General features: G+C 35.4%; 1 protein-coding gene across 10 annotated transcripts in view; it reads left to right on the forward strand.

The window, feature by feature from the left end:
- The first annotated feature begins 318 nt into the window (after positions 1–318).
- The window catches only part of KIF23 (kinesin family member 23), a 40,424-nt gene continuing 16,449 nt past the window's right edge, over positions 319–24,293 (forward strand). For 6 of the 10 annotated variants that reach the window (XR_008914436.1, XM_056808894.1, XM_056808910.1 and 3 more), the window contains exons 1-15: positions 319–507; positions 4,856–4,925; positions 6,680–6,808; positions 9,172–9,277; positions 10,089–10,225; positions 11,474–11,583; positions 11,815–11,985; positions 14,488–14,529; positions 15,113–15,225; positions 15,382–15,503; positions 16,728–16,830; positions 17,569–17,648; positions 17,743–17,862; positions 18,017–18,176; positions 18,748–18,906. Coding sequence is in view for 9 of the 10 variants with exons in the window: in XM_056808894.1 (XP_056664872.1) it covers positions 497–507; positions 4,856–4,925; positions 6,680–6,808; positions 9,172–9,277; positions 10,089–10,225; positions 11,474–11,583; positions 11,815–11,985; positions 14,488–14,529; positions 15,113–15,225; positions 15,382–15,503; positions 16,728–16,830; positions 17,569–17,648; positions 17,743–17,862; positions 18,017–18,176; positions 18,748–18,906 (1,633 nt within the window). In the remaining variant the exon portion in view is untranslated. The remainder of the gene's footprint in view (positions 508–4,855; positions 4,926–6,679; positions 6,809–9,171; positions 9,278–10,088; positions 10,226–11,473; positions 11,584–11,814; positions 11,986–14,487; positions 14,530–15,112; positions 15,226–15,381; positions 15,504–16,727; positions 16,831–17,568; positions 17,649–17,742; positions 17,863–18,016; positions 18,177–18,747; positions 18,907–24,293) is intronic. The other 4 variants (XM_056808904.1, XM_056808923.1, XM_056808932.1 and 1 more) reach the window with 2 other exon arrangements.

A 24,293-nucleotide genomic window follows, 5' to 3' on the forward strand; every position in this document is an offset into this window, starting at 1 on the left:
ACCAGAAGTGAGGTAAAGGAGCTTGCTGTAAGGCCTCTCTTTGCTCAGTAAAAAGGGAAGAGAAGAACACCCCCTCTCTCCCACCCCGAGCAAGTCGTTTTGTGACTTCAGGGAAGAGCAAGAGGCCCAGAAGGCTTCGATTAGCATTTTTCATTCCCCGAAGGAGAGGTTTTTGTTCCGTGGTCGGTTTCCATGGAGACGAGTCCCACTTCCGTCATCTAGTTGCCATTCCCCCCGAAATCCCGCCCTCCTCCCTACCCTGCAGCACGTGGGTAGCGCCGCGGGCGTTGATTGGCCCGTTTGAAATGCGCCGGGGCGCGCGCCCGTCTGGACCTCTATGGCAAGCAGGTTTGAGGAGAAGTGAAGAACCGTTCGGACAGGGTGAGGCTGTCCTAAGGGGACCCGTGCACAGCGACCGCGACCTCGCAGTCTTCCCGCCAGTTCGTCCCGAGCTCTCCCCTCCGCCTACTGCTGACAGAAAGCCCACTCTGCGGCCATGAAGTCAGCGTGAGTGTCCGGGACTCGGGAGCCGGAGTTGGGGGCTGGGCTGGCGGTGGTGGTGGGAGGAGGGGATGGGAATGGAGGTGCGGGAGGATGCGATGGGAATGGAGGTGCGGGAGGATGCGGGGTCCGGGACCCAGACGAGACTGGACACGCCAGTCCCCTCCCGGAAAGGCTATCTCCGCGAGCGCCACCGTCTGGATCTCGCCCCGAGAGGGGAAGGGGAAGCCCACGGGTGCACGGGGCCGCGGCCAGTCACTTTCTTCTCCACCCTCGGGTTTAAGGAGCAGGAGGCGGTCCCCCTCCCCCATCATTTCCAGGCCAGACGGGGCGTTCTCCCAGATTTCAAAGCCCCTCCCCATGCTTCGTCCCGCCTCTTACTAAGCCCCCAAACTTTCTCCCCTCTTACTGCCCTTACTTTTCCCAGCCACAAATACCCCCTTCTCCATCCCACTCCTCCTCCCAGGCAGGTTCTGTGCCCTTACCAGAAGAAGTCAGTTCACTCTGAATGGACAGACTTTCCCATTGTGAGCCATTGGTCCCTTAAAAAAAAAGGAAGAGGGGAAACAGTTCAACAAAATCAGCCAATACATCAACTTTTCCTGATGCCATATGTAATACTCTGCATTCCAAAAGTCTAAGTGCTGTGTTAAGATGCTAAAAGTTTTGGTTCGCACTCTTTCTCACCCTAGTGCTTCCCTTACATTACCTCCAGGCACTTTTTTTTTTAACCTGGAGGTTCTTAAAAGAGAGGATGTTGTGTGCTGTTCTTTTGTTCTTGTCTAGGAAAGAGAAGTCCTTTTATTGCTTAGATTAGTGCAGTGAAGAACTAGGCCTTGGTTTAAGGTCTATCTCTGCCACATACTGTATAAATTTGTACAAGTTATCCTCTGTACACCTTAAGTTTCTTCTTCTATAAAATGGGGGTGACAACTACTTCACCTGCTTCACAATGTTGCTCTGAGAAAAACCTTAAAAATGCTTTTGAATACAGTTAGATAATGTACTATCATTTAGATGTTTGAGGATTAGTGTTTAGTGAAGTCTAGAAAAGCTCATATGTAGGGTGATGGTTATTTTTTTTTTAAGCTTGGAACCTAAATCTTGAAAAGGGTAAAAGGATTATGATCTGCATCTGTGAAAGAAGCACCCACCTCATACCATAAGGCAAGGGCAAGTTCTGCTTTTGACACTTAATGAGCTATATGACCATGGATGGACAAGTCATTTAAGGGAAGAGGAATGTGCCAGACTCTATGCTAAGCACTTTGCAAATGTGTAGATTTATCTCTATAACAGTATGACTTACTATAATTTAATTAGTATGTACTATATCGTGTAACTTTGAAAACTATGGACATAGTGAAATAAACTGGGATTAAAGTAAAATAGCAAATGAAGTAAAATATTTAGAGGGTCAGGGTTATTTGAATAAGTTTTCCTTTAAGCATTTATTAATTAAATTAAAATAACATTAACCCTCTCTATTTTATTTATTGCTACTAACTAGACTTCACCCCACCACTCTCCTGAAACTGCTCACCATCATCTTATTTTCAAAATTCATTGATTTTAAAAGTTATTCTTCATCTTCATTGACTTCCGCAACTTTTGACTGTTGAACAACTACTACTACTTTTTTGTTTGTTTGTTTCTTGTTGGCTTTTGTGTTATATATCACTCTTTGCTTTGGAAATTCTCAAGGATTTGTCCTTAACTCCTTTTAGTCAAAAAGAACCAACTATCCCCAGACACTAGATCTTGGTACAAAAAAATGAAACAATTCTTACCCACATGGAGCTTATAATTTTACAGTGAAATAAATATACATATATTCAAGATAGAGTATACATAAAAGTAGTTAAATATAAGATTTGGAGAGGAAGACATTGGCATTGGGATCAGGAAAAGAGGGGGATTCTGTGAGGCAGAAGTGATAGTAAGGACACTACATGTGGTGGACAGAATGAATACAAAAGCACAGAGATGGAATATGAATTGTCATTTGAGGAACAGAGAAAGCAAATTTATGTTGATACCAAAGTACAGGAGAAGTAGTAAAGTTCAATGAGACTGGAAAGAGATAGGTCCCAACTATCTGTATGAGGGCTTTAAAAACTAAATAGAACAATTTATGTGTGATCCTAGAAGAAATCAAGAGCCACTGGAGTTTGAGTAAGGAAGTGGGATTGCCAAATAATTGATATTGCTAGGTCAAAAGATATACACAGTTTTATAACTCTGGGCATAATTCCAGATTGCTCTCCAAAATTATTGGATCAGTTCACAGTTCTACCAACAGTATATGTCTCCATTTTTTTCATATCCCTGCCAACATTTGTCATTTTGCCTTTTTATCATTTTAGCTAAGATGATATCTCACAATTGTTTTGATTTACATTTCTCTAATAATGATGTAGAGCATTTTTTCCACATAGTTGATTTCTTGATCTAATCCATTATTAAATCACAACAGTTCTGTTTTTAACATCTCTCATGTCACTGTCCCTAGTAATCCAGCCATTTATCCTACCACTTAGCTAAGTGACTTGGTAGATAGAGTAATGAGTGTGGAGTAAGGAAGATTCATATTTATACGTTCAAATCTGGCTTCAGACACGTGCTACCTTACCTCTTTCAGCCCTGTCTCATGTTGCTTTTTTCTGATGCTTAGTTCTTTGCTTCCTAGGTACTACCTTCATTCTCTTGCTGTATTCATTGTATTCACAACTCCTGGAATGACCCTCTCTGACCTTACCTGTGGAATTTCTGCCCAGTTTTTAGAAATCCAACTCTGACCTCCACAACCCAATTTTTAACAACATTTCCCCAGTTGGATCTCTCATAATACTTTGTTTCATAAATCTCAAATGTACTTTTGGTATAACATTGTGTGTGATGATTTTGTTTTAATATTTTAAATACTAAACTGTTGGCCTCATGAGGGCAGGAAACTTGTTTTGTATGAATTTTGTGCCTTAGTGACAAGCATAGGGATCTGCATATAGGAGGAACTTAAGTATATCTTGAATGTTAACTTTAATTGAGTACCCTTTGTAGATATGGCATTATATTATTGTGAGGGGCACAAAGATGAGTTAGATGTATTTTTTTCCTCTCAAGGAGAGATAGCATAGAGGAATAGAACATACACATCAGCAACTGCCTTGAGGTATGCTATGATAAATGCCTAGGAGAGGTACAAATATCATTGGAATTTGGAGGAAGGAGACCTTGATTTTCAGTAGAGAGATTGCTTAGAAGTGGCTTCATGAGAGAGGTGGCATATCTAAAGGGGGTACACAAAGTAATGAAAAAAATAATTTTTTGTGGGCATTCACTTGTTGGATTGATAACATCAGGTTTAGTTTTCTTGATATTTGAAACCTCCTCTATATACAGGTATATGCAAGATGAGGGCAAACTATTTTTGCCTTTATTTCTTAGCTAACTGTAGATTTTCCAATTTGGATTACTCTGCAAATGTTGTATCAATCACAAGGAAATAAGCAAATTAATTTTAATATTAACTTAATAAAAATCTAGATTTTTAAATTTTATTTTAGAGGGGGCAGCTGGGTAGCTCAGTGGATTGAGAGCCAAACCTAGAGACAGGAGGTCCTAGGTTCAAATCTGGCCTCAGACACTTTTTAGCTGTGTGACCCTCAGCAAGTCACTTAACCCCCACTGCCTAACCCTTACCATCTTCTGCCTTAGAACCAATACAGGATTGGTTCTAAGACAGAAGGTAAGGGTTTAAAATTTTTTTTCATTTTAGAGTTAATAGTAATACTTAAAATGCATTCATTTTATTTATTTAGCACCTCCTGAATGTGCTAGGCATTGTTCTAACCACTGGGGATATGAAAAAGAAAGGCAGTCCCTAATCTCAACAAGTTTATAATCTAATTAAGGAAGATCACACAGAAGGAAGCTGAAAACTATCTATGGGGTGGTGAGCAAATAAAGAGGGAGAGATGTACTAGGAGGTTTTATATTCTGTGGAGTCAAAACCCAGCAGAGCCACTGATGAAAAAAAGGAGTTACTTAGGAAGTTCTGAGCTCTCTAAAGCTTAAGTCCTCCAGTCAGAGGAGAGAGGGAATTGAGGGAGTTGAGAAGGTATTGAGTATCAAAAATTGAGTCAGTCTGCAGTCTTAGGAGAGGTGAGATATTCCTTGGAATTGAAACCACACAGAGCTGCTGACGGATGAAAGTTGATTATTACTATATATTCTTTTTTTTATTACTAATAAGGAAGAATTGTATGAAAAAATTGGAAAAATTGACTTAAAGGGAAGGATTTGGTTTTGTATGCTAAATCTTCACTAAAACTTTGGTTTCTTCTATGACTAGGAAAAGTAAAACTCCTAGAAAGCCACTTTTCAAGAAAGGATCCCAAGCAAGTCTTAAAGATCCAGTTGGGGTAAGATTGCTCTGTTTAATTTCTTTTAGTTCTCTTCTTTTATGTTATATTTGATTACTTAAAGGATTAAGAAAAAAAAATCAAAGGAAACAAATAATGAAAAATAGTGGTATCCATGGCCAAAAGAATTCATCATTTAGTGAGTGACCAGCCAGTTGGTAATGAGCCTTAGCTAGTTTAGTGAAAAGGAAACTGGACCTGAAGTTAAGAAAGATATGGCTTTGAATCTTCCTCTAAAACTTAATAGAAGTCTAGCTGTGAGAAAATCATCTTATTCTCTCTGTGTCTCAGGTTTCCCTGTCTGAAAAAATGAGACTACTTTTGTGGATGAGAAAAATGGATAGGAGAGGATAGGAGAGTTGACTCAAATTCTAAAGAGTCACAAGGTCCTGATTATTAAATCATACTTCCAACTCTGTCTATATTCATTGTATACTTTGCAGGTTTATAGTCAGTTCAAAATAGTACCTTATTTTAAAGATATTCTTCACTTTGGGCTTATAAATCTACCATTACAGAGTGAGAGGCAACACTTTGTATTTCAGAATCCTCCTCCTTTCCCCCAATCTCCCTCTTTCAGGGGAGTATGTTAATTAATTTAAAGAAAAAGTTCCAACTTCATGCTCTTTAGAAAATATGCCAGAATCTGAGGGGGAAAGGGACCTTCAGAGACCATCTATTCTATCACATTTTCAATAAGCTTTCATTTAAAAACTTATAATCAGATTTATCCCTCAGTGGTCCATTCCACTTTGAATAGTTCAAATTGTTAGGAGGTTTTCCTTGCATGGCTTTCTATAACTTCTCTTATTGTTCTTGGTTCTTTTATCTGAGGAGAAGATCAACAGCTCCAGGTCCCAGTCTCCAAGAATTTTTATGCATGGTTTAGTGGCCCCTATTTCTATTTGAGTTTGATACCACTGTTATAGATATATGTATATAGTTTTTATATGTTCTCCCAATTAGAGCTTGGGCTTTTTGAGATCAGGGTCTTTGTTTTTGTCTTTGTATCCCCAGTACTTAACATAGTGTCTGGTGCATAGTAAATGTTTAATATATGATTATGAATTGACAAAAAGTGATTCTTGAACTCTTTTTGGAGTCCCTCTGTGTACTGATGGGTCCTTTGTACACCAGTATTTGCCTAGAATTGCAAATATCCTCTGTCTAGTTTCAACAATAGGCCTTTCAGTTTAAAGTTGACTTTTGCACATAGTTTGTTAGTTGGTGGACATTTGAAATAGGTTGCTGTACTTCAGAATTATACTCAATCGTGAGATGAAGAAAAATTCTTTAAACATAATGGATGACTTGAATCTAAATATTAAATTTCCATTTAATTTGTTTTAATTGTGAAGTTTGCAAATTTAATTGCTTTATATTCCAGTGGGTTCTTATTGCTTTAAAAAAATGTTATTAGGTGTTAGTATATCACTTGTTCATACTGTTCTATTTACTATTGATTATTAATCTTATTTGAAGTTTTTGTTATAAAATTCTATTTTAATTTAACTATATAAAATGGAAGGTTTGAAAAAGTTGTAGATCTGTTTTTGTGCATGCCTTTTTTCCATCCTAAGGGGCTTGTTTGTTTGCATTATCATTTTATAATTGTAAGTTCTTTTAAAAAAATTGATATGCTTATAAGCAAAAAGTTATCTGCTAGTAAATAATTAACACTTCATTCTTTAAGATGGTTTTGATTAGTTGTGAATAAATAGCAATTTGGATATTTATTCTTTCTCTTACTTAAGGTATACTGCAGGGTTCGCCCACTGAGCTTTCAAGATCAGGAGAGCTGCATTGAAGTGATCAATGACACTACAGTTCAGCTTCATACTCCTGAAGGATACAGAATAAACAGAAATGGAGACTATAAAGAGGTAATATTTTATATACATAAAAAGGAAATCTGAAGAAGCTTTTATATAGTTGATTTTTCATTAAAGTTTCGTGAACTACTTTTTATTTTTTTCCCTTTTGTTGGTTTCAGCAGCAATCAACTCTTTCACCCTTAAATTTAAATGTTAAATTTCATTTAGCCTTATAGAAGTAAGCTGACCAAAGTTTTTGATAAGTGTGTAAAAATATAGTGACTAATGTGATCACAATTATTCAGGTCTTAGGTTATTATATATAGATGTAGTCATAAATTATTATGGAATTATATGGAGGCATTGTGGCATAGTGGAATGGGATACTACATTTAAAATCAGAGGATTTGGATTTCGACTCTGGCCCTCCTAAACACTGATTGTGTGACAATAGACAAGTTATTTTAGTCACTTCACCTCTCCTACTCTTAATTTCCTTGTCTGGGTATTGAGATTATAGGACTAATAAGTCTTTATAAAGTCCTGTCCAACTCTAAATCTGTAGTCCTATGGTTCTCCTGGATTAGTTTGATGCTTTTCATTTTGAAGTTGAACACTTGAATCTATTCTAGATGTTCTACATAGGGAAAAGAGTGTTGGAACTAGGAGAAATTTAGGCTGAAAATCTACCTCTGGTACAAGTTTTTATCAATTTTGGCAAATTACTGATCTCTGAGTCTCGATTTCATTGTCTATAAAAGGGTACCTACATTTTAAAGTATAATAATTATGAATTATTTTATCACTTGTGTGATTCATACTTTTGAATGAATTTATAAAAAATTTAAGATAAATAATGAAAACCTTAGAACTTACCTAAGACTTAGTTTGGTTGTTGACTTAATGGAAGTAGTTCCTACACTAGAAGTTTCTCATGAAAAGAAAATTTCAGAACCGTTGCATATTCTTAAAATTCTCAGTTAAGCTTGGGGGAATAGCTATAAGAATTTGGCTGTGACTGAGAAATGGATCAGTAATAATGCTATATGTAATATTAATAAAATATTGGTTATCTTTGCTTTATTGGCATAGCCCTTTTAATAAAAATAATTTCATTTATTTCAGTATTTGTTGTGTAAGTGCTCAAAAATGAATTTTATTTGGACTTCATCTTGCTCTGAAGTAACAGAGCACCATGAAAGAGAGTTATGTACCAGGCAAGTCAAGTTACCACCATAAATTTGATCAGTATCTCTCCTCAGACCCTAATAGAAACAGTCTTGAATTCTGAACCAAAGTGTGTTGGGAATTCTAGTGTCCCCCAAACTATCAGACTTTCTCATCACCACTTGCAACAGCTGCTGCTACCAATAGGCAGGCAAATAAGCACAAAAAATCTGTGGTCTTGGCTTCCAGTCCAACCCTTTTGGCCATCATCTAGCATCGTGTGTGTGTGTGTGTGTGTGTGTGTGTGTGTGTGTGTGTGTGTGTGTGTGTGTGTGTGTGTGTGTGTGCGCGCGCGCGCGTGCGTGTGTGCTCTCAGACCTTGATGAAAATGACGTAGGACCCTGAATTCATGAGAGATTTTGGAATATGTACTCAACCTTGTGTCCACAGCTGTCCTGAGAATTAAACCACTATGGAGATAGAGCCTGGCAACTTCTCCTGCAGGTACTATAGGCATATATATTGAAGACCCAGAAAAGAAAAGTTCTTGTCACATAAGTCTTGGCACTGTCAAATGGTTCCACAACAAAAACTGATATGATTTTGTCAATGGAAGTAACATTAAAGAAGTATGACTGTCTACTTTGCCACTGCACTCTTAAGAATCATGGGACTTTTCCTTCTGTCTTGCAGCCTAAACATTCCATATGTATTGTCTCCCTATAGAATGTCAATTCCTTGAGAGCAAGGATTGTCTTGCTTATCATAGTGTTTCGCACATAATAAGCACTAGGTAAATGCTTATTCATTCATCTTCATTCTTGAAATAAATCAAAGCATTGAGATTGTGTTGTGCCATTCTTAATATGTTCTTTTGAGTGGTAAATAGAAAATCTGAAGAATTAAAGATTTCTTTATTGAAAATTATGCAAATCTGATTCTTCAATGTTTCACACCCATTTTTATCGCAAAAATATGAGCGTATTTCTAGTAGATATTTGTTTTGTTAAATGTCTTTCAGATTTTTGTTACAGTGATTAAAATATTCACATCTCATGCTATCATTCTATGATACTGCTTTTTATTTTAAGTGAATTAACAAAAAGGAGTAAAAGAATTCAAAATTAAAGGAGCATTTGAGTTTTTCTCTGGTTGTTTTAAGAGGTACAAATAAAGTTTCAAACTTTATTGAAATTTATTCGTCTTCTACTTAGTAACATGGCTATTAATTTTTAAGCATATGCAATTTTTTTCTCCCTCCACAGACGCAGTATTCCTTTAAACAAGTATTTGGCACTCTTACAACACAGAAGGAACTCTTTGATGTTGTTGCTAACCCTTTAGTAGATGACCTTGTTCATGGCAAAAATGGTATGGTTTTTGGAGTTTTCTCTGGCTAAATTTGCATTGAAACTTCAACTTTATTACATTAAGGCAGTATATAAATACATTAGCTTTATTTTATTGGAACTCTTCTTCCTTCCTTCCTTTCTGTCTCCCTCTTTCCCTCTGTACCCCCTCCATTCTTTCTTCCCTCACTCTGCCCTGCCTCCCTCAGTTTCATTGATACAGAAAACTAGTGTGGAATTTTATTCTACCCATGTAAGTTGGGCATCTTTGTGTGTGTGTGTGTGTGTGCGCGTAGTTGCAAATCAACCTATGCTTTTTTTATTTTAATTTTTTTGAAAATTTTATTTAATTAGTCAATTTAGAACATTTTTCCTTGGTTACAAGAATCACATTCTTTCCCTTACCTCCCCTGACCCCTTCCCATAGCTGACATGCAATTCCACTGGGCTTTACTTGTGTCCTTGATAAATACCTATTTCCCTGTTGTTGATGTTTGCACTAGGGTGATCATTTAGAGTCTACATCCCCAATTATATTCCCATTGATTGGGCATCTTTTTTGCAGCTTCTAATCTTAGTTATTTTTTTAGAGCCATCGAGGTTAATTAAGTGACTTACTTAGAATCATTTAAATAATTTGTCAGAGGTGACACTTGATGCCAGGTCATGTTGATTTCAAGATCAGCTTTTTACCCATGCTCCTTCTCAGTTTTCATTATTTTCCATGAATTTATAATCATTAATTCTGAACAAGGAAGCTATATCCATAATATTTAGTAATTTTAGTAATAATATAATACATTTAATATTAATTGTGATTTATTACATTATAGGTCTGCTTTTTACCTACGGTGTTACAGGAAGTGGAAAAACCCACACAATGACTGGTTCTCCTGGTGATGGAGGGCTACTTCCTCGTTGTTTGAACATGATTTTTAATAGCATTGGAGCATTTCAAGCTAAGCGTTTTGTAAGTCATTTTTCTTTTTGCTTCTGGTAGCTAAAACATATTGACTTATTTGATAAAATGGATGTTACATTATATATAGCCTATTAGCACTTTGCACAAAGTAGACTCCAATGGTAAGTTAATAGATAATTTATAAAAGCTCCACTACTTGACCATTTTTAAAAGCCTTAAGTTTTGTTTTTTTTTAAACCCATACCTTCCGTCTTGGAGTCAATACTATGTATTGTGACTTGCCCAGGGTCACACAGCTAAGAAGTATCTGAGGCCAGATTTGAACCCAGGACTTCCTGTTTCTAGGCCTGGATCTCAATCTGTTGAGCCACCCAACTGCTCCCCCCAAAGTCTTAAATTTTTCCTCTGCTTGGAGATGTGCCCTGTCATTTTTTTTTCCTCTTAAGAAAAGGCATGCTTTACTTATTTATTTTTTATTCAAAGATATTTTATTTTCCCAGTTACATGTAATAACAATTTTCAAGGTACATTTTCCAAAATGATAAGATCCAAATTATCTCCTTCCCATACTTCCTTCCACCCCCTCTGAGGTAAACAATTTGATCTAGCTTATACATGCATTATCATGTAATACTTCCATATTGGTCATTGTTGTAAGAGAATACTCATATAAGAATCCCAAACCCCAAAATAAAACCGAGAATAAACTAATATAAAGATAGTATGCTTTGATCTGTGTCTAAAGTCAGTTCTTTCTCTGGAGGTGGATAGCATTCTTTGTTATAAGTCCATCAGAATTGTCCCAGGTCATTGTTTCCTAAGAGTTGCTGAGTTTTAAGTTGGTCATCCCACAATATTGCTACTGCGTACAATGTTCCCCTGGTTCTGCTTATTTCACTCTGCATCAGTTCATATAGATCTTTCCTTCTTTTTCTGTAATTATCCTGCTTATCATTTCTTATAACACAATAGAATTCCATCACCAACATATGCCACAATTTGTTTAGCCATTCTTCAATTGATGGACGTCTCAATTTCTAGGTTCTTTCCCCCTTTTTATGATCTCTTTGATATACAGATCCAGTAGTGGTATTACTAGATCAAAGGGTATGCACAGTTTTATAGTCCTAGGCATAGTTCCAAATTACCCTTGAGAATAATTGTTCAGTCAGTTCACAACTCCACCTTTAGCATCCCGATTTTGCCACATTCCCTCCAACATTATCACTTTCCTTTGCTGTCATAAAGGTGCCCTGTCTTTCAACTCAAATATATACCCTAATGTGTCATTCTCAGGTTTTTAAATCCAATGATAGAAATAGTATGGATATTCAGTGTGAAGTTGATGCCTTGTTAGAACGGCAGAAAAGAGAGGCCCTGCCCATTCCAAAGACTCCTTCCAACAAGTAAGTAAATTTCTTTATAAAACTTGGGATCAAAAGATTAGTTGCTCTCTCAGGAATTTTAGGTACAGTCTTTCCCATTCTAGGAGTGAAAGTTAGTATGAGTGTTTGTTGTAGTGGAACTAAAGTTGTTCCCTATCTGGCTCTGATCCAGAAAAAACAGTACCCCCCCCCCTTTTTTTTTTGTGACTTAGAGAATTGGACTCATTGTGTTTTTTATCTTTCTTTTTACAGACGGCAGATTGATCCAGAGTTTGCAGATATGATAAATGTGCAAGAATTTTGCAAAGCAGAAGAAATTGATGAAGACAGTGTCTATGGTGTATTTGTCTCTTATATTGAAATTTATAATAACTACATATATGATTTATTAGAGGAAGTACCATTTGATCCTATAAAACCAAAGTAAGTAACTTGCAAAAACAGGATGTATAATTATGTTAATCTATCTCACAATTAATATGCTAACAATAGGCAGGTGGGATATTTCATTCAAGAAATCCAGTAATAATATTTAACTTTAGTATTACTTTTTTTAAACCCTTACTTTCTTACAGTTAATATTGAGCATTGGTTCCAAAGCCGAAGAGCAGTAAGGGCTAGGCAACTGGAACTAAGTGACTTGCCTAGGTCACACAACTAGGCAGTGTTTGGGACAGATTTGAACCCAGGACCTCCCATCTCTAGGCCTAGCCCTCTCCACAGAGCCACCCACTTGCCCCTTTCAGTATTACTCTTGGAAGAGGCAGCATGGTGGCTAGGGAGCCAGCTTCATATCCAGGAAGATCTAGGCAAGACACTCAACTCAGTGTTCTAGAAATTTTCTTTAGAGACTTTCCTAGTTACAGGGTAGGTGATATCTTGCATTGATAGAGCAATTTTCCATACTTGGAAATTCCTTATATCAGTAAAATTACAGTTTTGATTTTCATCCTTATTCCTAAAAATGCAAATTTGACTCCAGACTGTATTTTGAGAATATTTCTCAGCAAAACATTACTGTCTTGAATATGAATTATTCAACAAAAGTGAACTATAGCTATACTTTGGAAGAACCAAGCCTTGGTGTTACTAGCTTTTCAGCCTGTCATATTTGTGTTCAACTTGGTTGAACTTATTTCAAAGATATCCACAGAATAATAAAAGCTCCAAAAAAAAAATGCTTTTGGTTATAAAGCACTTTATGATTAGTATCCTCTTTTTGTGTTCATAACTACCTTGTGAGGTAGATATTATGAGTAGCAGTTCTATATACTCATTTCTATATATATATATATTTTTTTTTTTTTTAAACCCTTACCTTCTGTCTTGGAGTCAATACTGTGTATTGGCTCCAAGGCAGAAGAGTGGTAAGGGCTAGGCAATGGGGGTCAAGTGACTTGCCCAGGGTCACACAGCTGGGAAGTGTCTGAGGTCAGATTTGAACCTAGGACCTCCCGTCTCTAGGCCTGGCTTTCCATCCACTGAGCTACCCAGCTGCCCCTATATACTCATTTCTAAAGTGAGAAAACAGATAAAGTCACCTACCTAGGAAGTACAAGTGAATTTTATGATTTGACACTGTTAAAATGCTATCTATATCATAAAGTACATTAATAACACATACAGAAGATAAGTTTCTTAATCTAATGTGTGTATGCATAACACATTAATAATGCATTTATTACAGTTATATCAGCCAAATGTCAGTTGATTGTACCAATGTTGACATTTCAACCTCACTAGTTTTTTTTAATTGTTGCCTTCAGTAGAAATACTTAGAACATTCAGAATATAGATTGTGCTTATATTTACTCATTTGTTCCTAGTTTTTTTAAATGATCTTTTTAAAAAAAAAATCTTTATTTCCAAATTTATCCCTCTCAAAAAGAAAATGGGAAAGAATGCATTTCAGGAAAATTGTAAGCACCATATCATCTGAGTCTAACCATATATGCAGTGTTGCATACCCTAAATCCCCCCTACCTTGAAAAAAGAAAGGATATAGGTGAATTTTGTCATCCCTTCTAACAAAATACTTGGTCTTTATAGTTTTGAATTTTTTTTTCTTTTCGTTTATATTATAGTCTTGTAATTGGTTTTAAATACCTTTTGATATTCTAAAAGGGTTTAATGGGGATAATAGTAACTAGCTGGATAAATCATTAGGCTTAGAATAATAGTGTTAATACAATCCACAATACCAAGTATTTTATCTTTTTATAATAGTTGATTTTACAGACATTAACTGAAATATTCTTAGTAATAACTTAAAAAAGTAACTTTCTCTGTGTTTGCCACTTAGTTATGTTTTAAAGCTTGCATGTGCTAGCTTGACTCTTTAAATTTTAATTTACATTAAGTAAACTCAAATTTCTTTCTTTAGAGGATTGGGAAATTATTATTTTAAGGATATCTTAATCTTATGCATTGAATGTTGAATTTTTAAACATAGTTTCTCAGACAAGAATCTTTACATATGAATTTCTGAAATGTATCACCATTATTTAGTTTTTAATTAAGAGAAATATTTTTATATTTGTTTTAAAAAAAGTAAAAGATTTGAAATGTTATAAAATCCAGCTTTAGATGTCAAATTTTCATCATTTTCTCAGCTCTGCTAGTTTTAAGGAATACTTGTTTTAGTATACTTGACTCTTTAGCTTTAGGTGTATATTTCAAGACTTGTTTTTTAAAATGGAAGTAACTGTTCAGCTTTTCTAGATCTAGTAAATTGAAAAACTCTTCTTGAATGTTTATGGCCTGAAGTCTTTGTAAATGTTGTCATAATTTATTTAAATAATTACATAATTTACATAATTTGCTTAAAAAGAATTCACTATCCCATCATATATATTAGAATGATGAAAATGCTGGTATGGGATGGCTTCTATAGAAACAGTAACTTGTACCTTATTCCTTTGGTAGGTGGAACAGTTGCAACACTCCTGTGCGGAACACAGATTTTATGTACGTGACTGTGCTGTCCCTATTCTTAAGGAGATGGTGCAATTTATTTTTTAGGCATCAACAACCTGCTGCATGTATGCCAAAGATAGCACCTGGGCCAATTTTCGTAGATATGCAGGCCAGTTGTTATTGTTTTTCCCCTTCTCTGCCATATGACTATGGGAGAGTTTGCTGACTTTTGTCATGATGAGTATCTCTGGGCCTCCACAGTTGCCAGAGAAGGAGTCATATATTTGACATACCACTTTTATAACATTGTCTGTTTCTGGTGTATATATGTCGATTCCTATGCTGAATTTCTTTGGCTGTTGCTCTAAAGTTCAGATCTTATCTCTAACTGCTTATTTCTTATTAAATTAGAGAAGTGCTAAATGTTATTGCTTAGCCTTTGCATGTGACATAGCTGTCTTACTACTTTAGACTATTTGTTTATTTCAGTGCTTGTAGGTTAGAAGAAATCATTTTTTTCTGTGACATCTCAAGTTTAACTAATATGGTTGAATTATTTTTTCTTGTCCACATTCTATTCTATGTGATTTGAGTTTTATGAGTGAACGTCTCACATAACTTTCTTCTTTTGTAGACCTCCACAATCTAAAATGCTGCGTGAAGACAAGAATCATAACATGTATGTTGCAGGGTGCACAGAAGTAGAAGTAAAATCTACTGAAGAAGCTTTTGAAGTTTTCTGGAGAGGTAATAACCTTATCTAGAACTTAATATGACATCCTACTCAGAGTGCTGCTAATACTTTCATATCAAATATTTCTGAGTTTGGCAGAAATAGTATGGAATAAAGGCCTCTAAAGTTCAAACCTTTTTCAAAATTAATGAATGGTTTTTCTGTTGTAGGTCAGAAGAAGAGACGCATAGCTAATACTCAGTTGAATCGTGAATCCAGTAGGTCACATAGTGTGTTCATCATTAAACTAGCTCAGGCTCCATTGGATGCAGATGGCGATAATGTATTGCAGGTGAAAAAGCTTTTCTGGTGGCATTTTTTACATCATTCCAGTGTTCTTTTTGTATGTACTCAAAGCTATGAAGATAAGTATTACTGAAGAATTTATTGGTGGTGATGTTTTTAAATTTTATCACTTGAACATAAAGTAACTTTTAATATTAGAAAATATTAGTCATCTCAGGTACTTTGAAGGTATAGGTAGTTATTCAGTATGATATGAGTACTGTAAAGGATAATTTTAGCGTTGTGACCTAAACTGTGTTAATTATTGGCCACCATGGATATCCCAAATAACAAAAAAAATTTACCCAAGTCAGTCTGGAAATTTATGGTGATTTAATTAATATAGTGGAAAGAAATTTAACAAGAAGGGAGAAGGAAAAGGGTGTAGGATTTCTTCCGCCTGGCTTGTGCTGAGCGGGAAGATTAGAGGCTCTAGAAGGTAAGGTTTTGGAGAGAAAAAGAGGAAGGAATCATCCTGAACTCCAAGAGGGCTCAGCCAAGATGCCTGAACCTAAATTAGCTCAAGGGGCAAACTCACTGCCAAACCCAGATGAATAGCTGCCAGCACGCCAAGATGTTGGAATGCTTAGCACGCTGCCAGCCACAGACGCCTCTCCGGGAAAAAGAGGCCGAAGAGAGCAAGTGACTTGCCCTATGTAGACGTTTTTACTCACTTTCCTGCGTCTCATCTGTAACAATGTTAGCTTAGCTTGACTTAGGATAGCCCAGGGGTCTGTCTGCTGTTTCTGTACATTTGTTGAAGGCCATCTTCTCAGATACTTAATTCTTGAGTATGGTGCACACATTCCTGACCTTGTTAAACTAAGTAGGGTGGAGAAATGTAGAGTTCCCAAGACTTGATTCTGTTAAACCAAGTATCTCCATTGTTACTAATCAGGAGATAGCTAAATCAGATCTTCTAAAGTACGATCTGAGTAGGGTGGAATAGTTTTAAAATTCACAGTATTCATATTCCTATGGTCTAGTCAGTATGGACAATATGACAACATGACTCAGTTGCCAACTTATTGTAAATTTGGAAGTGCTCCAATTATCAATTGTAGGCTTTTAGCATAGACTTTCATACATATTTCACTTTCTGCCTCTTGATATGGATTAGATTCTAGTCAGTGGTTCCATGTCTTGCTTATTGTCTCTATTTAAAACAGATTATCATAAACCAATAATGAAAAATAATTTGATACATTTGAATCCATGGTTTTTCTGTCAGGAAAAAGAACAAATCACCTTAAGCCAGTTGTCATTAGTTGATCTTGCTGGAAGTGAAAGAACCAATAGGACAAAAGCAGAAGGCAACAGACTCCGTGAGGCTGGTAAGCCAAGTTTAGTTAACTTGAAATGCCATTTTTTAGAAGTGCACTATTTGTAGAAGAGTGTCTTTGAAGTATTTTCAAATTGTTCAGATCCTATCAAGAGATTAACAAATTTTGATTGTACACTGTTTCTTTGCTTCTAGTAGTTTTTTGTTGGTAGTTCTACTACAGAGAAACTAATCTCTTAATCATTTATTTTGAGTAAAATTACATGTAATCTTGGCTGCCCTTCATAACAGGAGATAACATAAGGGTATCTGTTGTAGTATTTGTTGGGTCAAAAATTATTGGTCCTTGACTACAAGAATTGTTCAAACTTTAATAATAAAAATAAGGTGGGATGAAAAAGTTTAATCAGAATGAATGTTTTAAATGGAAATAAGCTTTTATAAATAACTAGATTTCTTAATTTCCTTTAAAAATAATATAACTTTTGTTTGAAAATTATTTGATAAATTCAAAGAATTTGTAGTCAATTGTAGTCAAAAAGGACCTTAGAGATCATGTAATCTAACATCTCATTCAAGAAGGAATCTTTTCTGCAGTATCCCTTAGAAATGGGTCATACATTATCTATATAGTGTTTGGAATATTGGATTACTATTGGATACCTTTTTTTATTATTTCTTTTTGTTTAGCAAAATCTTCTGATTTGGAACCTTCACTAAATGGTTTTGCTTAAATGAGTTAGAGGTTTTATTTTATGTTTGAGCTATGACATTTATGTTTCTCTCTTAGGTAATATTAATCAGTCACTAATGACACTAAGAACATGCATGGAAGTCCTTCGAGAAAACCAAATGTATGGGACCAACAAGGTAAATAACAGATTTTTTTCAAGTGGTTGTGTTGTTTTATTTATGTGGTAAATACTTGGTAGATAAATCAGTTTGGCATTTAATGTATTTACAGATGGTTCCATATCGAGACTCAAAATTAACCCATCTGTTCAAGAACTATTTTGATGGGGAAGGCAAAGTGCGTATGATCGTGTGTGTGAACCCAAAGGCTGAAGATTATGAGGAAAGCTTGGTAATTTTAATTGATATATCCTTAGATATTTCTGAATCTTTAGAGGGAAACAAAAAGCTCTATTAGATTGGGAAAATCTCTTGTGAAATGCTTCTTTATTGGGTAATTTCTGAGGCAAAAAAAAATTGTACTTATTATCTGTTTTATATTCTAGCAAGTGATGCGATTTGCAGAAATGACCCAAGAAGTTGAAGTAGCAAGACCAGTAGACAAGGTGATATGTGGTTTAACTCCAGGCCGACGGTACAGAAATCAAGCCTTTAGGGAGGAGCTTACACGTCGACTTGAACTTCGAGGGGGTCCAGTTGGTGATGGTATGATTTATAGTTATGCCTATTACTTAAGTCTTCAAAAATTACTGATTGCATTTAATAGCATTTATTTCTCTTCCTAAAGTAAAGGATGTGGAATTCAAATTAGATATATCAGCCAACATTTTATTTAACTAAAAGAATAAAAATTTGACCCAAAGCCTAAATTCAGTTGCTTTCTTTGTTTTATGAGCTCTTTACAATTTATATTTTCTAGAAGATATGATTCCTCTAGAAATTAGTTGATTTTATTCTAGAGCTTTGAAATGTGATAGTGAGGGGAGAGCTGGTTGGATCAGTTGATTGAGAGCTAGGCCTAGAGATGGGAGGTCCTGGGTTAAAATCTGGCTTCAGGCACTTCAGAGCTATGTGACCCTGGGCAAGTCACTTAATCCCCATTGCCTAGCCCTTACTACTCTTCTGCCTTAGAACCAATAGATAATATTGGTTCTAAGGCAGAAGGTAAGGGTTTAAAAAAAAGGAAAAGAAAGAAATGTCATAATGAAACAAAACTTGAATAAGTAGCTATTTTAAAAAATATAACTTTGTGTTTTATTTAAATTCATTGATATAGAACAATCAGTTACAGAGCTACTTCTGCAGAGTTTTCCACCTTTACCATCATGTGAAATTCTAGATGTCAATGATGAACAAACACTTCCAAGATTGATTGAAGTATTAGAGAAACGCCATCATGTTCGACAAATGATGACAGAAGAATTTAATAAACAAGGTAATATCAAATGAAGTGATTGGTAATTGTTGAGATTTGTAGTGTAGAGTATTATCTTTGAGTGGATTAGTTTGAAATATACTTTGTAATATTCAAGGAATAGCATTGATATTAGAAGTATGTTAAGAATAATGTAGCTAGTATGATGGAGTAAGAAAATAATTTGTCTGAGCTCTTCCAAATTCCCCTTCAAAAACTTAAAAATTAAGACCTCAAAACAAATTCTGGTATGTTAGAACCAAAAAAAGCAGTGAAATAATTTTTCATCCTGAGACAACTAAGAAGGCTATCAGGAAAGGTCTGTCTCACTGAGGTTAGAATGGAACATAGTTTAGTGCAAGGGGCCTAGACAAACCAGCAGCAGGCCCCTCCCCAGCGTGGCAGTAAGACCTTAGGGGCAAATGAATCATAATCAGCAACTTCCAGAACTATCAGCCATCTAGCTGCCCCACTTATTTGTTTTTTACAATCCTTTTGGAGGGGGTAGGTAAGGGGCTCAATGGATAGAGAGCCAGACCTAGAGACAGGAAGGCCTGGTTCAAATCTGGCCTCAGATACTTCCTACCTGTAAATCTCCGGGCAAATCATTTACCCATATGTCTTTTCCACCTTGAAACTGATAATACAGTATTAATTCTAAGACATAAGTTAAAGTTAAAAACAAAATAAAAAAAATAAGAAACATAGAAGAAAAATTAGGGAAAGAAATGAGAATAATGTAAGAAAATTGTAGGAAAAGAGGTAAGAGCTTGATATAAAGGAAGCACAAAAAATGGAGGTGAAAATGTTAAAAAAAATTCACTTAAGAAAAACCACTCCTTAAAAACTAGAATTGGCCAAAAGGAAAAGGAGGCTCAAATGCACAGTCATGAAAATGAATTCCTTAAAAATCCTAATTGGGTAAATGGAAGCTAATGATTCCATAAGACATCAGGAAACAGCAAAACAAGTTCAAGAGAATGAAAAAAGTAGAAGGAAATCTGAAGTATCTTACTAGAAAAACAACTGACCTGGAAAATAGATGAAGAGGAGATAATTTAAGCCTTATTGAATTACCTAAAAGTTATGATCCCGGGGGCAGCTGGGTAGCTTAGTGGATTGAGAGGGAGGCCTAGAGATGGGAGGCCCTAGGTTCAAATCTGGCCTCAGACACTTCCCAGCTGTGTGACCCTGGGCAAGTCACTTGACCCCCCATTGCCTAGCCTTTACCACTCTTCTGCCTTGGAGCCAATACACAGTATTGACTCCAAGACAGAAGGTAAGGGTTTAAAAAATATATATATATATATATATATATATATAAATGAGTATATAGAACTGCTACTCATAATATCTACCTCACAAGGTAGTTATGAACACAAAAAGAGGATACTAATCATAAAGACGGAAGGTAAGGGTTTAAAAAAAAAGTTATGATCCAAATAAGAGCTTAGACATCATATTACAAAAATTTATCAAGAAAAACTGACCTTATTTTTGAGTAAGGGTAAAATGAAAAGAATCCATTGACCACTTCTGAAAGATCTCAAAATGAAAACTCCCAAAGTTATTACAGCAAAATTCCAGAGCTCCCAGGTCAAGGAGAAAATGCTGTAAGCATCCAGAAAGAAACAGTTTAAATATCAGGGAGCCACAGTTAGCATTACACCAGATTTAGTAGCTTCTGCTTCAAAGGATCAGAGGGCTTGGATTATGTGTGATATTTGGGAAGGCAAAGGACCTAGGTTTACAAGGATGATCCTCTACAGAGCAAAACTGACTCAAACCTTCTAGGGGAAAATTGATATTTAATGAAATAGAAGACTTAAAAGTATTCTCTGATGAACAGATCACAGCCGAATAGAAAATTTGATGTCTAAATACAAAATTTGATGTCTAAATACACTACTTGAGAAGCCTTAAAAATGTAAGCAGCAAAGAGAAAACATAAGGAATTCAATAATGTTAAACCATTGACAATTCTACACTTAAGAGCTTTATCACTATTACGTCAATTAGAAGGAGTATAGACAGACAAAAGATGACACAGATTAGAATTGACTAATAGGGTAGAATAAAAAAAGGGGGGGGCGAGAAAAAGAAGAGAAATGTAGAGTGGGATAAATTATTTCTCTTGAGAGGCACAGAAGAGCTATCAGTGGAGAGTAAGTTGAAAGGTGGGGCAGGGTATTAGGCAGTACTTGATTTTTACTCCCATCAGATTTGGCTCAGAGGGACTAACATACACTATTGAATATAGAAATCTTTTTTTTAAGCCTTACTTTCTCTCTTAGAATTAATGCTGAGTATCGATTTTAAACAGAAGAGCTATTGGGGCTAGGCAGTTGGGGGTAAGTGACTTATCCAGGGTTACACAGCTAGGTAATAATCTGAGACCATGTTTGAACCCAAGACTTTTCATCTCCAGGCTTGGCTCTCTATCCACTAAGCCACCTTCTTGCCCCTGAGGTATAGAAATCTACCCTCAAGGATGATTGGATATGAGGAGGATAAGAGAATATTGGTGGGCCTGAAAGAAGGGAGGGTGGATTAGGGGAGTTGGCCAGAAGTATAATACTTAGGAGGGACAGAGTGAAGAGAGAGAGAGAGAGAAGGATAAAAGGGAAAAATAAGATGGAGGCTAATTACACAGTAATCATAATTGTTAATGTGAATGAGATGAATGTACCATAAAACAGAAAATAGCAGAGTAGATTAAAAACCACAATCCCTATATGTTTATAAGTAACACATTTGAAGCAAAGAGGTATAGAGTAAAAGGTAAGGAGCTTGAGAAGAATGTCTTTCAGCTGAAATATAAAAAGCAGAGTAGCAATCATATTCTCAGCAAAAAAAAAATAGATCTAATTAAAATTATTTTAAGAAATTGAAATTAGGAAGGAAGCTACATCTTCCAAAAAGGAATTATAGACAAGTAATATTAATACTAAACATATATGCACCAAATATTATAGCATCTAAATTTTTAAAAAAGTTAAACAGAAAAACACTACTCATGAGAGCCTTTCCTCTTTTCTCCTATTTTCTATCTGTACTTCTCAAATTAAGTATTTTATCAAACTGCTCTCCTCACTTTTTGTCAAACTCCTACCAGGTAACCTTTACAGCCCTCAACTTTCCCCACTAAGAACTAGATGAATCTAACCAAATAATAAGGAAGAAAGAAGTTAAGAAGGTGAATGGAATTTATAAAAGTTAGATATGAAAGACCACTGGAGAAAACTGAATGGGAATAGAAGGGAATATATCTTTTTCTCAGTGGTAAATGTCTAAAGTATTAGGACTATAAATGATGCTACTGAGGAGGATGCTGTGGTTTTGTGATTTTGCTTGATGTTCACAAAGTATCTTTCAGCTCTCCTCTCTGAAGGAAAGCCAGGAATGACTTTCCTTCACTAGGCTAGTATATGATTACTTGAAGACAATATTTATAGAAAACCCTATTTATTTATAATATATAACAACAAATAAAGTAAGGATTAATAAATAGGATGTCCTAGATCTAAGGGAACCAAATCTCCACCCACTCTTCTACGATTGCCTCGCAGCAAAGCCTTCTGTTTCTTCAAGCTACTCTGAACTGCTTAACACTTACTAAAACCCATAAAACACGTTTTCTGATTAAACTAATCTATAATCTTTATCAAAAATAACTTAATTTGTTTAAAAAAATGTCTCCAAGTAACTAGAGTCAGTTAGCCCAATGACTTCCAGACTAACTGACCAGAGTGTATCTCTGAGATGTCTCTCAGAGCTCAGGCAAACAGGCCTTCATTCCTTCTCCCAAAACAGTTCTGCAACATAGCAGATGTGACAGCTTTTTCTTCACGGTAAATTCTCACAGGAAAGTAGATGGTTTAGAGTTCTCTCTTCCCTATCACCACCAGAGAACAAGGTCAGAGTTGAGTTTGTCTTTACCAGAAGGCAGAGAGTAATTCCCAGAAGATGGTGACCAACTCTCAGAAATTTATCTGTTTCCCTCCTTTCAAGGTTTCATCTCATGCACAGAACTCTGTCTTGCCTGCAGTCCCAGATACATCTTCTTAAAATTCCTTATCTTAATCAATATATTTCTTATTTCATTCCTGCATGTCTCCTACACAAAAAATGACCATCGTGGCATAAAAATCTTTTAGCCAAATGCAGAAAAGCCTAAAATATTAAGTATATCCCTTTTAGATTATAATGAAATAGAAATTACATTCAATAAAGGACCAGGGAAAGAGATTATAGATTAAAAATTAGAAACTAATCCTAAAGAATGAGTGGGTCAAAGAACAGATCATAGAAGCAAAAATTTCATTAAAGAAAAAGACAACAATGAGGCAATGTGTTTAAATTTATGGGATGTAACCAAAGTGAAAGTTAAAGGAAAATTTATCCCTCTAAATGCTTGCATAATTAAAGAGCAGATGCAAGCTTTTGGGCTAAGAACTCACTAACAAAAATCCCTGGGAATATTGGAAAACAGTTTGCAAAAACTAAGTATAGACCTATATCTCAAATTTTACACCAAGATAAGGTTAAAATGGGTTCATTCTTTAGACATAAAGGGTGATACCATCAGCAAATTAAGGGATATGGATAAAGGTTATGACCAAAGAATACAAAGAATTACAGGATATAAAATGGATAGTTTTAATTATATCAAAAAGTTTGTGCACAAACAAAACCAATGCAGCCAAGATTAAAAGACAGGAAAAGAAAAGTGCTAATGCTAGTTATTGTTATTTATTATTTGCAAAAGTGAGGGACTATGGGTATAGAATATTACATTTACTGCCAGTCTTGGTTGATGTAGATCTATCTAAAAAAATATTTATAGCCACTCTTTTTGTGGTAGCAAAGATTTGGAAATTGAGAGGATGCCCATTAATTAGGGGATGGCTGTACAAGATATAGTATATGATTGTGATGGAATACTGTTGTGCTATAAGAAATGACAAATAGGATAATTTCAGAAAAACCTGGTAAGACTTACATGAACTGATGAAAAATAAAATGAGCAGAATTAGGAAAATATTGTACATAGTAACAACAATGTTTTATGATTTTTAAGTGTGAATGATTTAGCAATTCTCAGCAATACAGTGAACTAAGACAGTTCCAAAGGACTCATGATGAAAAATGCTGAATACAAATAGAAATGTACTATTTTTTGCTGTCTTTTTTATTGCCCATATTTTCTTTCACAGCATTTTTAATATGGAAATATGTTTTGCATGATTACATATCTATAACATCAAATTGCTAACTATCTGAGGGATGGGGAGAAGAGGGAGGAAGACAATTTGGAACTCAGTTTTTAAAAAATGTTAAAATTTGTTTTTACTTGCAATTAGGTAAAAGATAAAATATTTAAAAACAGGAAAAGTGTGGCATGAATG

This window comes from Monodelphis domestica, chromosome 1, assembly GCF_027887165.1.
Source record: "Monodelphis domestica isolate mMonDom1 chromosome 1, mMonDom1.pri, whole genome shotgun sequence".
Classification (NCBI taxonomy): domain Eukaryota; kingdom Metazoa; phylum Chordata; class Mammalia; order Didelphimorphia; family Didelphidae; genus Monodelphis; species Monodelphis domestica.